Source organism: Capsicum annuum, chromosome 8 (genome assembly GCF_002878395.1).
Source record: "Capsicum annuum cultivar UCD-10X-F1 chromosome 8, UCD10Xv1.1, whole genome shotgun sequence".
Classification (NCBI taxonomy): domain Eukaryota; kingdom Viridiplantae; phylum Streptophyta; class Magnoliopsida; order Solanales; family Solanaceae; genus Capsicum; species Capsicum annuum.
Window position 1 is genome coordinate 162683816 of NC_061118.1, and position 14380 is coordinate 162698195.

A 14380-nucleotide genomic window follows, 5' to 3' on the forward strand; every position below is an offset into this window, starting at 1 on the left:
CTCTATCTGATAGCATATTCTCAAAAACTTTCAGTTGTCTTTTTTCTCGTATTAGTCAGTGTGGTGTGATCTGGGACTATCTCGCTATTATATTAAAACTGTTGAACAAAATCCCAAGCCATGTCATCCCACACGTGGCAACGGGAAATGTCTTGGTCAATAAACCATTCAGAAGCTACCCCTTCCAAGCTTTCTCCAAAGTAAGCCATAAGCAATTCTTCTTTTCTTCCTGCTCCCCTTAATTGATTGCAAAACTTTTTCAAGTGAGATACAGGCTTGCCATGACCTTCGTATTTGTCAAACTTTGGTATTTTGAACCCCAACGGCAAATGGACATCAGGAAACATACACAAATCCTTGTATGAAACACTCTTTGGTCCTCCCAATCCTTGCATATCTCTTATACTCTGCTCCAAGCTTCTTACTTTCCTAGCCATCTCATTTTGTTCCTTATTCTTAACAATCTTTTCAATCACGATAGGAGAACCGTGTTGATGAGCATGATAATGTGGATTTTGAGGTTTGAAAGTCATTTCAGGAGGATACAACAGATCATGACTTGGTTTCCCCATATTCTTCTGTGTTGTCGATTGAAGACCCGTAGTAGCTGGTGCTACAGAAGTAAAAAATGGGTTATTTGTGACAGACGAATTTGGTGGGCCTATGGTAGAAGTAGCTGCAGTGCCAGACACATTAGCATATGGGCCGAATCCAGGCGGGTAAAATGGATTGCTAGTTTGAGCTTGAGCAAAATTTGGATCATTCATATTCGCAAGTCCAGGGATTGAGGAAGGAGGGGCTTGTCCATTTAACCAAGCTTGGTACAGTTCCGTCATCTGTTGTTTCAATAACTTAACCTCTTCCATTGATGCTAATTCTAGCAAAATCAACTGATTTTGCTCCTCCTCACTGTCAGACCCTACACCCTCTTTGCGGATCATTTTTCTTTTTCCCTTGTATCTGGTATTGTATGAATATGATGCTAGTTTAAACAACCAACCAACCACCAACTACTTTATCTTTCTGTTACCAAGTAGCAAACGGGTGAGTGTTATATATATTTAACACATAATAATGTCACGCTGTATGTTATGCTTCTAGATGCATTTTCCAACCTATTAGGGAAGACTTTATGTTTCATTCCAGCTTTCTAGGCGCACTTGTTGAAAAATTTTGATCGAACCCTTTAGAGGATTGCCAACGTATCATACCAGGACATGGATCAAATCTTGCGTAGTTCAAAAAAATTGAAGATACGAAGGAATATACCTTTTTTTATTATTATTATTATTTGCAATATGAGAAACAAATTTTTTATTTTTGAATAACATTTTTAATTTTTGAAAATATTTTTTTTATTTTTTTATTTTAGAAGGAAAGACATCCAATTTTTTTAAGATTAATGAATCCATTGAGGACTGCCTACGTATCTCATAAAAATGAGAATCAAGTGTGCGTAGTTCTTGAAAATTATGTCGTACAACCTCATGATCCCTAAAGAGTCAGGGCTTTAAGATTTATATATATTTTTTATTTTGTAAAACTTAGCCTCATGATCCCTAAAGATTCTGGGCTATTAAGATTTATATATATTTTTTATTTTATAACACTTAGCCTTATGATACTTAAAGATTCTGGGCTATTAAGATATATATATAAAAATTGAACTTGAGAATAAGAAAAATAATTATGAAAGTAATCATATTTTCAAAACATTCCCCAATAAATCTATGAATAATTTTTCAAAAGATAGGGTTGTATCCTAGGAAGGACTTTCATTACTAGAAAACAGTAAATTTTCGACGGCCAGTTTAGTCGAAAAATGGTGGGAAAATAAGGTACTTCCGACTACTTGATGGTAGTCGGAATATATCTTGTCGGAAAATATTTTTCGACTGAAGTAGTCGGAAATTTCTGATACAATAGTTGAAAATGTAGTCAAATATTTTATAAATATTTATTTAATAATTATAAATATTCCGACTACTGTAGTCGGAAATTTTATAAAAAATTATTTAATAATTATAAATATTCCGACTACTGTAGTCGAAAAATTAATAAAGAATTATTTAATAATTTTAATTATTCCGACTACTGTAGTCGAAAAATTAATAAATAAATATTTAATAATTATAATTATTCCGACTACTGTGGTCGAAAAATTAATAAATAAATATTTAATAATTATAATTATTCTAACTACTGTGGTCGGAAATTTAATAAATAACTATTTAATAATTTAATTATTTTGACTATTGTAGTCAAAAATTTAATAAATAAATATTTAATGATTATAATTATTCCGACTACTATGGTCGAAAATTTAATAAATAATTATTTAATAATTATTCCGACTACTGTAGTCAGAAATTTAATTAATAAATATATAATAATTGTAATTATTCCGACTACTATGGTCCGAAATTTAATAAATAATTATTTAATAATTTTAATTATTCCGACCACTATAGTCGAAAAATTATTAAATAACTATTTTATAATTATTATTATTTAACAAATAATTAAATAATTATTATATTGCATTAGCTTACACTACTTTCAGATCATAAACAACATAACTAATGTATTTTGCACAATTGGATAAAAATGACATATATTTATAAATACAACCACTTTAAACCATTCAAAACAAATATCAAATCAAATAGTTTAAACATCTAAATGTCACAACAAAAAACAAGAACAATAACTACAATCTAATTATCATCAGATTCATTATCTTCCTCGTCCTGAAATACTTACGGCATGTGCTTCTTAACCAACTCCTCTAATTTATCAAATTTAGCAAACTTAGCATCGTTAGCTTCACATTTCTGTGTCAATTCCACAATTTGATTTTTCATCGCTTCCATTTCTTCCATGGTTTGTAAAGTAGAAGAGGAACTGGGAAACAATGAAGGACTACTCGAGGATTGGAGAACCCCTGTCCCGTAGGTTCTACCTTTCTTTTTACCACCTACCACATTTGTCCACATATTATTCAGCTCTTCAGGTGATGGTTGGACCATGGAACTATCCTCTGAAGTGGGTTGGGTTTGACGTCACTCTTCTATGCTTTTTTGAAATTATTCCTGAAAGAAAAATTAGTTGCCAGTATGTAAACAAGCAAAGTAGAGTAATAATAAAACAATGTATGTAAAAGTTATTATCTTACATATGCATTCTTAGCACGCGGTTCGACCCAATTTCCTCTTGTACCGTCCTTATTTTTCTTCCTATGCGTATCTTCGTAGACATCAATAAAAGGGTGCTCTTTTCCCCCATTTTCATATTCCTACAAAATTTTAGAAAAAGAGATTATGCAAGTACGACAAGTTCGGGCAGCATAGACCAAAACATTTTAAGACTAATAATAGATCATCATGGAGTCCATGATTTGAAAATACTCAAATCCAACAGAAGTAGTAGTTTGGAAAGGGTCTACAGCTATATAGGGAGCCAATGCCCCAAAGTTGCTAATACATTCAACAAAAATGTGCCAAAGATACTATACACTATATAAGAAGCTATAAGTTAAATTGGAACTCCTGCATCAATTTTCAAGACTTTATACACTATATAAGAAGCTATAAGTTAGAAATTCTAATTATTTTCCAATAGGAGGTGGCATTCACTGCACGCGTCATCTGCTTAACCCCATCGTCTCCATATAAATATCAGGTGTTTCTGGAGGTCCTTATAATAGTGTCTGCTTTGTTTTGTTTTTGTCTACTACTACTAACTACGGCTTTGTATTTGCAAAAGCTAAGGAGAGACTAACTGGCGTCACAACAGGAAAAAAGGTCTGAACTCGATCGAACAGCAAAGAAAGGAGAGACTGTAGTACCTGGAGGCACTGGTGGCAAAAGTGTTGAAGCTCAGGAGCACCTTGCTGAGGGTATTTCTATTGATTTACCACCAGTATAATAATGAGCATCTTAATTTCTTCTCCAAATGTATTTACTTTTTATGTTTTCATTGTTGTATTGTAACAGGGAGGAGCCGTGGAGGTCAGACGATAAAAGATGAGAAAGGACTAACTAGGAACTGAAGGCTACCTGGAAATGGGGGGAAATGGAGGTCTGAGCACCGGCGATAAGTCTGGTGGTGACCGTGCGCAGCGAGAAGGGGTTGAGAAAGATGAGTCCAAGTATAAGACCAAGGATTGATAGCTTTTAGTTAGTTTTCAGTTAGTTTTTGCAGTCTGTCGATTGGTCCCCTTGTTAATAAAAAGTTCTTTGCTTTCTGTTGTGTCTAGTTCTTAAGATGCTCGAGTCTTTAATTTCTAATAGTTAATCCACTGTAAAACATAAGACCAGATTTTGATGTATCAGACAGTTTTATGAAATGTTCTTTTAATTATAACAAAATGTATTGTACAATGGATTTAGTTATTTTAGTTTTTTCAGAAAGGTGATGGATAATTTTAATGATCATTGTCCAGGCACAAATAAGTCCTTGTTATGTTCTCTTTTTCTTTTCTCTTCTTCAGTACTAATAGTAGGCAGCTTCTTTCTGTGCTGTTTGTTCATACTTCTTTTTTAATGGGCTTTACAGCTAAACATCCCTTAATCCCTTGTTTATCATAACCTGAAAAATTAGCTGTGCCAAAAATCATTAGAATTAGGAAGAGATAAACAAGCAAATAGTACAATTTAGCTCTGTTGGCCATGGTTTCAGTACACTACTTTAATTTTGACTAATCTTCCTTTGACTAGAAAATCACTTCCCTCTTTAAGCTTTGTCAAAATCAAGAATCTCCACTGATAGTGTGCTATCATTTTCAACCTCCCAATTAGTTGATGGGTCCAATCTAGATCTCTTAATTAATTAACATTATTAGCCCCAATAAAAAAAGTATTAATAATACTAAATTACATTAGGACAAACAGAAATCTAAGTCGTACTCTCTAATGCTCATGCTTCAACTTGCTGATTTTTTAATCAACCCACGTACCTCTGTATCCATGTGACATATGGTTTTAATCAACTTCCAAAAGTCAGAAACTACTTTTGGATTTAGTTTCTGACTTTTCCAATAATGGTTATTGGAAGTTAATCCTATTAGTTGGTACCAAGCTTCAATGAGTGGTAGTCAAGCTGGCAGTTGAAATCATGGACAGTAGTCCATTAGAAGGGTTTAATCAGTTTAACCTTCGAGACGAGCTCTTATGGTTTGGGAAGCCTAGGTTTCTGCTGCGGATAATACAATTTATATCATTCCAAGTATGAGCAATAACATAAACTTTATCCCCTACTTCATAGATTAACAAAAAGTGTATTACAATTAGTTTTATCTCAATGATATAGTGTCTTCGAATATGCCTTACCGATTGCTCTTCTCGATTAATCATATGAAGAATGCATTTGAGATGGCAACGTATATATGGTCACTGGTAAGAACTCGAGAACTTAGTGTCTTTATAGAGGTTTTGCTTTTCCTATAATGAATTAAGTTCTTCACATATATCCCGTTTGCTGATAATGCAAGGTTCAGGCATTATTTACACATACCCTCTATTATTTATCATTATGCCCAAAAAGAAAAAAAAAGTTTGTTTCTCTTTCTATCTTTTCTTTAAAGAAGATTTCTATAATCAGACCATTCAAAAGCTAGCTCTTAGAAATATTAAAACAAACAACTTAAAGCTGATACATGAACATAACCTATCTAAATTTTTTTCCCTAGCATAAAGTCAATTCATTTCTCCCAAAATCACAACTGACGGAAGTCCACATACAAAATACTCCTGATTAAAACCAAAATCAAACCACCACCACTACCACCAACAAACCCAGTGTATTTCCACCAAGTGGTAATACAAAATTAACAAGATCAAGTTCACAACAAAAGAAATAAGCAACAACAAGATCAACAAGATGTCAACAATGCTAGTGAATCGAAATAGGCCACACACGGCTTCACTAGACTTCAATATGAACAAAAACAAGAGCAACAAGATGTCAACAATTCTAGTGAATCAAAATAGGCCACACGGTTTCACTAAACTTCAATATGAACAACAACAAGAGCAACAAGGTGTCAACAATGCTAGTGAATCGAAATAAGCCATACACGGCTTTACTAGACTTCAAGATGAACAACAACTAGAAGATAACAACAATAGTGAATCGAAAGAGACCCACACGGCTTCACTATGTCACAATATAGAACAGTGAACTAAACGAACAAATCATAAATTTAAGCTATTATTACTAGTTTTTGTCGGTGTGTAGTGAAACTCATCGAACCTCCAGTGTGCAATGAGCCACCCATTTGAGACGTTCTATTTGCCTTTGTTCATTCCCTCCTTGCCCTATATTCAGAAGTATCCCATTTTTTCAAGAACTGATCCCACACATTAGCATTCAGCCATCCAGGTTTTTCCAAGTGCCTCTGGGACTCATACAAGTGTTCTTTGATACGTGGAGCTGCTTTCAACTTGAAAATGCGTTGTATTTCATTATTATGACAAGAATTCCATGAACACTTTGTCTGTAAAATAGTTTAATATAAAGTCATAAAATGAGTTGACAGATATAAAGGTAAATTCATCATTGATAGCATACTGAAATGGTAAATTCTTTGATTTTGATTATACCACAAACTAATTCCACATAAGCACTCTAATGTCGAGTCGAATCTCGTTCCAACTGCCCCACGGCTCAGTGTAAAGGGGTTTAATTACTTCTATAACCATATGTCCGTCGGCATAATCAGGAATGAACCTGCAATAAAATTACATTAAATTATCATAACATTCAAAAAATTTAAAAATTACGAAAAAACATAAGATTTACGTACCCATTATCATCAGGGGCGATAATTTGCCTCTGTTGCCGTCATATTCTACTACCTTTTTAAATTTAGGAATCTGAGAAGCAGCTGTTGTAGCATTAGACGCTGCATCACTATCAATAGAGGGCGATGTTGATGTGCTGGGGCCTTCAATTCTCAATTCAGAAAGGTTAGGTGTGGATGATGTTGAAGGTACAGATGAAGAGCTACTATGGAGACTATTATGGGGAGAAGAGGGCTGGAACTGGTGTGGCGGTGGGGGCATGAAAAATGCATTAGGTAGTGAAATAGCTGCCCTTAGAGGAGGAATAATATTTGTAGTAGCTGGTTGAAGATTTGTGGTAACAGGTGGTAGTGATGGTGGTGTATATTGACCTTCGGAAAGATTATCAAGTCCTTTCTCACCTTTTTTATGCCGTCCATTACCATGACCTTTTGATGCCATTGATTTTCTTTATTAACCACCTGTTAAAAAAGCAACACAAAAAGGAGTTAGTCTGTGTTATGCTGCCCATATATGTTTCTTAGATCAAAGAAAAATTAAATTTTGCATTCCCCTATTCTATATCCCTCCAAACTCTATATATCCTTTTTGTTTCCTACAGTAATAGAAATGTTATGAAATGATGCTAGAGGAAGAAGAGCAGTAACACCACTTGAAAATAATACAAAGTAAACATTAATTTCAAATGAGAAGTAACACATTAAAATCTCAATCGTCTCATGGTCACCAAGTTGTCAAAATAAATCTATACTTTGCACAAAATCTTGTGAAAGCTACTTCACTGCATGCAACGTAAGCAATTAAGGAAGTGGAATGGAAAAGGGTTGGCTTAAACATACTCTTTATAACAGTTGTGACAACTTTTAACTTGGCAAATGGCAAGTTTTCTTTGGAACCAGTTTTCCATGTTATATTATATAGTATGTTCTTTATAACAACAAATAATATCCTAACCAACGGCGACGTTATAAAGAGGTTTAGTTATATCTCACAAGACGTATCCCATTGCAGTGTCTCTAATTAAAGGTCATCTGATTGGACGCATGAGAGAAACTAATACACGAATTAGTTGTTGGTATTATATAATTCCTTGTTTGGTAGTGTTTTCAATCTATTAAAGACATATAGAGTATTTTTTTTCTTCAAAATTATGCAATGCATGCTATTTTTTAATATAATCAGATCACACAATGAATAAGAAATAATTTCAACATTTCTAATACACTCTATTCAATACTATTCTTATACCCACCAAACGATCCCTAATGTTCAGTAAGGGCTAACGTGTTTGATATAACCATTTTTATTGGACTCTCAAGACAAGCTGAGGACTTTAATTTTGAGAAGATACATTTTATAGTTTTTGAAACACAAATTTTTTCTAGTTCATTTGCTTTTTAAACGAGCCAAATTGTGTTGTATTGTCAGACTCATTCTGCCTTTCTGTTATTGTTATCGTTACAGTTTGACGAATGTAAGCATAAAGAAAATTGTGTTTCACGAGTACGCATTAGCTGTGCCTAAACAATCTGAGTTCTGACTTCCCAAAAAGATAAGAAATTTGTCTTTGTTACTCTAATTCAATACTAAAATAGTAGTAGTATTTTCAAATAAATAACTTACGTAGTGCTAATATGCTGCAAGTTTCAACCTGCCAAGCCACAAATACTAATCCATTATGTAGTTTGTCCGTTGTTCCAAGGCAAACAAATTTAGGAGCTCCACTAACCTCAAATAAATTGTTGAGAGAAAAGCAACAGAATAGATGATCAAATACAACAAATTGCACAGCTTGGTCAAAGGCCAAGAGCTCCTAACGGTACGATGTGAAACTAAATTCGATGAAAACAAGATACAACCCACCATAAAACATGAACAAAATAACTGATTTAGTGGCCTAGATTCTACTACTTTTTCCTAAAAGCAATTACGACAGCTGAGCAGTTATTTTTGCATTGACGCTCATGGACTACCTCTCGCACAATTCGGCAACTCACAAGTGCATATAACTAAAGTGATGGAGTTGGGGTAGAGATAAACCAACTTACCTCGAATTAGTGAGAAACGTAGCCTTCACAGCATACACAGACCGTCGCCGTTACCAATACTTGCGAGAAACAGAGCCTTCTGTCGCCGTTACCATTTCTGAGAGAGATGCGGAGAGAAGGGAGGGGAGAGAGAGAGATTTCGTTCCCTAGATTTGTGTGAGAGAGAGAAAGTGCGAGAGAGTGAATAGGGAACGCTGTGTTTTATGTATATTAAATGTAAATTTTCGACTACTTTCGTCGGATAGAAAACTAATATTTTCAATTATTTAAAAGTTTCGACTACTTCGGTCGGTAGATCATTAAATTATAGAGATATATTTAAATCAATTATTTATAAGATTTTCGACTATAGTAGTCGGAAATATATATAATTATTTATTTATATTTAAATTTTCCGACTACTTCAGTCGGAAATACATATTTAGTCATTAACTTACACAACTATTTAATATTTCCGATTGCTTCAGTCGAAAATAAATATTTAATATTTTACTTAAATAATTATTTAATTTCCGTGTAAGGATCCGATTATATATATACTAACATATTTATATAATTATTTTTATTTTTGACTACAACAGTCAGTAATATATATTTAATAATTTATGTCATTTATTTTTAAAATTTCGTATAAAGAAATATTATACATTTATTACTATATTTATTTAAGTATTTACATTTACAACTATAATGGTCAGATATATATTTAATTAATTTTTAATTTTATATAGCTATTAGTATTTCCAACTACAAAAGTCGGAAATGTACATTTAATAATTTTTTTAAATAATTATTTAATTATTTCTTTAGGGACCTGATTATATATTTAGTGTTATATTTATTTAATTTTGTAATTTCCAACTACTATAGTCGAAAAAAAGTTAAATATATTTAATTATTCAGTGGTCATATATATACTTAATTATTTATTAATTTTATTTAGTTGTTAGTATTCCCGAAGTAGTCGGAAATATATTTAATAATTTATTTAAATGATTATTTAATTTCCATATAAGGGAATGATTATATATTTAGTATTATATTTATTTATTTATATTTCCGACTAATGTAGTTGGAAATATATTAAATTAATTATTAATTTAATTATTTATTAAATTTTTCGACTACGGTAGTCGGAAACTTATATTTATTAATTTATTTAAATAACTATTTAATTTTTATTTAATGGATTGATTATAAATTTAGTAATATATTTATTTAATTATTTACATTTTTTACTACAATGGTCGGATATATATTTAATTAATTATTAATTTTATTTATTTATTAGTAATTTCGACTATAGTAGTAGAAAAATATATATTTTATAATTTATTTAAATAATTATTTAATTTTCATGAAGGAACTAATTATATATTTAATAATATATTTATTTAGTTATTTATGTTTTCGACTACAGTGGTCGGATATATACTTAATTAATTATTAATTATTTTTTCGACTACAGTAGTCGGAAATATATCAATTTTTTAAAATAATCATTTAATTTTCATATATGGGACTGATTATATATTTAGTATTATATTTATTTAATTATTTATATTTTCGACTACAGTAGTTGGATATATAATAAATTAATTATTAATTTAATTTATTTATTAGCATTTCCCACTACTGTAGTCGGAATATATATTTCTTGAACTTTGCCGCCAAGTATTCTGACTGTTTTTGTCATAAATAAGTATTGAAAAAGTATTTTTTAAAAAATAAAAAATAAAAAATAAAATTTCTGACTGAAGTAGTCGGAAATTTTCGACTATTTATTTCAGTCGGAAAAATGCGAATTTCTGGTAGTGTTCCTACGTATCCCACTAAAGAATGAGAATCAGACCCTCGTAATTCATGAAGATCGTAAAACATGTTACTAAAAATTTTCCTTTCTTTTAAAAATAATTTTTAAAAAAATGATTCACTAAATGTGAGGATAATTTAATCTCTTGCATTTTAAAGTTGCCTAAAGCCGATCAACAAACAAACAGCCTTCCAAACAAATGTCAAAGAACACGTAAGATGCACATGTTGGTCTTTATAAAGTAGGTTACCTGTCCTAGACAGACCCAACCCCTGTGTCGAGTCCCGCTAAATCAAATGCATATGATGCAAATAAAGCGGTACCTAATAGGGATAACCAGATTCTGAGTTTTCAGTTCTTCTAAGTTTAAGCCTAATAGGGATAGGTGTTTAGACTGGCTTATCTGAGCGGACACTCTAGCCGGGAAGGGACAACTTGGTCGGTAGCAGGGCAACACTGGCTTCGTTGTCAATCCGAACCCCGCCTAACATGTGTGACTATAATCCTTCACCAAGTGTTTTGACACTCCGGCTATCTCAAAAAGAAAGTAGGATGCATGCACTACATTCCTTCTATCCTATTTCAGACTCAGATGGGGTGCGCAAGAGAAGACAGTATATAATACAGCTCAATCAATATCAAAGCAGTAAATAAGCGATAAGTAGCACATAAGGCCAACAAACACAATATCAACAATAATTAAAGCAAGTATAAGTCAATATAAAAAGCTCAAATTCTTGTAATTCCCCAGCGGAGTCGCCAAAGATGTCACACCCTTTTTTATGCTCGAGGGTTCGAGTCGAAGGGTTTTTCCAATTAAAGTGACAGTTTTGAATAGAGATTAATTTATGACAGAGTCGTCACTTGGAATTGAGTTATGGTGTTTCAAGTCACCTTTTTGAATCCCTAATCAAAAGGAAATGACTCTTTATTCTGGTCTGCGAAAATAAAAGATCGGATAAGGAATTCTGTTGACCGAGAGGAAGGTGTAAGGCACCCTTCGAATCCCGTGGTTCAAGAACGATCGCTTTTATTGACCTATCCTCACTTAAACTATTTTAATAAATTACGTTGAGGTCTAAAATCGCTCATTTTTATCATGCTAAAACTTATTTATTATCTTATATTAAATTTGTGAAAAATTAAGTTTAGAGAAATATTTGTCAAAGAACATTTCTGTATCCTTAAACTTTAAACATCTCGATAATGATGCATACGCCACATTCTTAATCAAGACAAAAAAATTTTAGACGTATTTAAATTTGTCTAATGTTAAAGACGTTGTTTTATCAACTTGAAAATATTTTTTATTTATTCGAAGTGCCATTTAAAATTGATAGTAAACTTATATGGTAATCATTTAAAGCAATAAATAATTACTTAAATTTATATATAGTAACAAATAAAAATAAAAAAAAAATACTAAAAACGACAAATAATAAAACAAATAAAAATACACCAAAATCACCCATATTATATCAATTTTAGTATTAGCCACGAATTCATTCACCTTAAACTAATATAAACCCCAAATATTCCTATTTTGTATTTATTATTATTATTTTAAACTAATAAAACCTCCTAATCACAAAAATAAAATACATTGCCCTTAAATTTCACATTAGAGGTTTTGCTATTATTCTTTCCATTTGGTTTCACCAGAAATGGAGACGGTTAGGACGGCGCTGGACTGGTAAAGGTGGCCCCAGATCTGGTTTCGGAGAAATATGGTCGGCTGACAACATGAAAAGGGGAAGAGATCATACTAGCTGACGGGATGCACCAGTTGGTGGTTTGCATGGGTTTTCCGGCCATATTTGACTGATTGTTTGAAAAATCCGGTGATGGATGGCTGATTCCGGCGGGGATTCACCGATGCTAATGGCGCGGATCCGTTGAGGGAAGTAGGGTCGGCGGCAGCGGGTTACTAGCCTTGGAAGGTTCTAGCGATGGTGGTTTTTCGCCATTTTTCCGGCGAAGAGGGTCGCCAAAATGGTGACGAGACGGACTGGATGGTTTTGACGATTTCCAGCGATTTGGTTAGCTGATGGAGAGAATCGATCGATTTTGGTGGGGTTTTCGACTGAGGTTATTATCGCCGCTATGGCGTGGATTCCGGTTGAATCTGGTGGTTCTGACATTGGTTTTGCCATTAATGGCGTCACCGGTGACGGGTTTTGGGGAACGGAATTGAGTTGCCGGTTTGCTTAGCGATTCCGGAGAAAAATCTTGCCGGAAAATCTATATATTTTATTGTTTATGTTGATTCTTTGATTTTATATTACGCGCAATCTGTTGCTTTTTTTTTTTTTTTTATTTTTTTTTCTTATCCCTTCTCTCTTTTTGTGTGTACAGATATGTATATGTTTTTTACTGCCTGCATATGTTGTACTATAATCATATAAAATATGGAGAAGATGACTATACTCTCAATCTCTGCATTCTTATTTTTTAATCAATTTTCTACTCTATTTTATTATTATCTGATCTTTCCCTATCTATTTTCATTTGTACAGGGATATGTTAATGATATACAAGATACTAGATTTCAACATAAATGTTTCAACAAAAAGTAATTCTATAACAATAATAATGAAAATTCACGTAATTGAACAATTATATTGATGAATAACGTAATGAAATTATTTAAGCATTTGTTTTTCATTTATGTTTTTTCATAATAATATCTATAAAACGCATAATACATGATTAAATTGAAACCTGTTATGAACTAAGCCAGAAACTCGAACGAGGTCACCGAAATCTTCAATGGAACCTTCAACTTCCTCCTTTTCTCTCGTTTTTCTGATGTTTTTCTCTCTTTCTTTTTTTTTACTCTGTTTTTCTCTCACTCTGTCAGATAGTATGTGTCAAAATGTCTGAGGATGTGAAAAAGTACTAGTTTTTTTTTTTTTTTCTATTTCAGGGTGGGAAAAACTTAAATAGGATAAATTAGGGGAACAGTTATAGATAAGATAAGATAAGATTTTGTTTAAATTTTGATCATTTTTTAATTACTATTATAGATAATAAAATAAATAAAAATAAATAAATAAATAATAAAATAATAATAATAACTAATTAATTTTATATTTAAAAAATATATTAAAATAGCTAAAAAAATAAATATAATTAAGATAGTACTAAAACTACTAACTTATTTATTTAAAAAATTATTTTTATTTTTTGTATTATTATATTTTTAAAAAAAAAATTGAAATACAAATAAAATAAAATATTCTAAAATTAACTTCATTTAGTTATTTATTTTTTAACTAAAAATTTATTAAAAATAAAATAAGAATTAAAATAATATTGAGCCAAATATAAAAATTTAATATCGAGAAATATATATTAAACTCGGGGAGGATCAAAATCACGTGTCTACAGCAGCAATTACTGTTATTTTTGTAGCAACTATGGTAGTTGCTGAAGTAACTCTCGTAGTTGCTGAATTTGCTGAATTATTTCTTCATTCATCTTTAAAAGAGATCAAAAAATTTCTTTTCAAACTTCTCATTTTTTAGAAAAAGAAATAGTCCATGGAAATTAAAAAAGGAAAAAGAACGAAATGTGAAGAGAAAGAAAAAAAAAAAAAAAGATGGAAGAAGGGGAAAATCTATAGAGAGAGAAAAAAATAAGAAGAAGAAGATGGGAGAAAGAAATTTGGAGAGAGAAAGAAAACAGCAAGAAGAAAGATTGAAAGATAAGAAAAG

The 14380-nt window shown here is 31.7% G+C and overlaps 2 protein-coding genes across 3 annotated transcripts; one reads left to right on the forward strand and one right to left on the reverse strand.

Moving 5' to 3' along the window:
* Positions 1-3780: 3780 nt before the first annotated feature.
* Positions 3781-4169, forward strand: LOC107840090 (em protein H5-like; the record flags this gene model as incomplete). The annotated part of the gene is given in 3 exon segments (XM_016683820.2): positions 3781-3898; positions 3996-4026; positions 4028-4169. Coding segments are annotated over 3 exon segments (291 nt in total), but the record flags the coding sequence as incomplete, so codon positions are not given.
* A 1881-nt stretch (positions 4170-6050) lies between these two features.
* LOC107840091 (mucin-2-like) lies at positions 6051-13571 on the reverse strand. Of its 2 annotated transcripts, XR_001665178.2 has the most exons (4): positions 13386-13571; positions 6806-7264; positions 6603-6729; positions 6052-6496 (listed from the first exon to the last, which is right to left on the reverse strand). XR_001665178.2 is itself a non-coding variant. In XM_047394952.1 (3 exons), the coding sequence occupies exons 2-3, from the start codon at positions 7242-7244 to the stop codon at positions 6692-6694; spliced, it is 477 nt and encodes a 158-aa protein (XP_047250908.1). In that variant the 5' UTR covers positions 7245-7264; positions 13386-13571; the 3' UTR covers positions 6051-6691. The 2 variants fall into 2 exon arrangements, 1 of the variants encoding a protein (XP_047250908.1); XM_047394952.1 differs by having other exon boundaries at positions 6051-6729.
* Between the last annotated feature and the right edge of the window lie 809 nt (positions 13572-14380).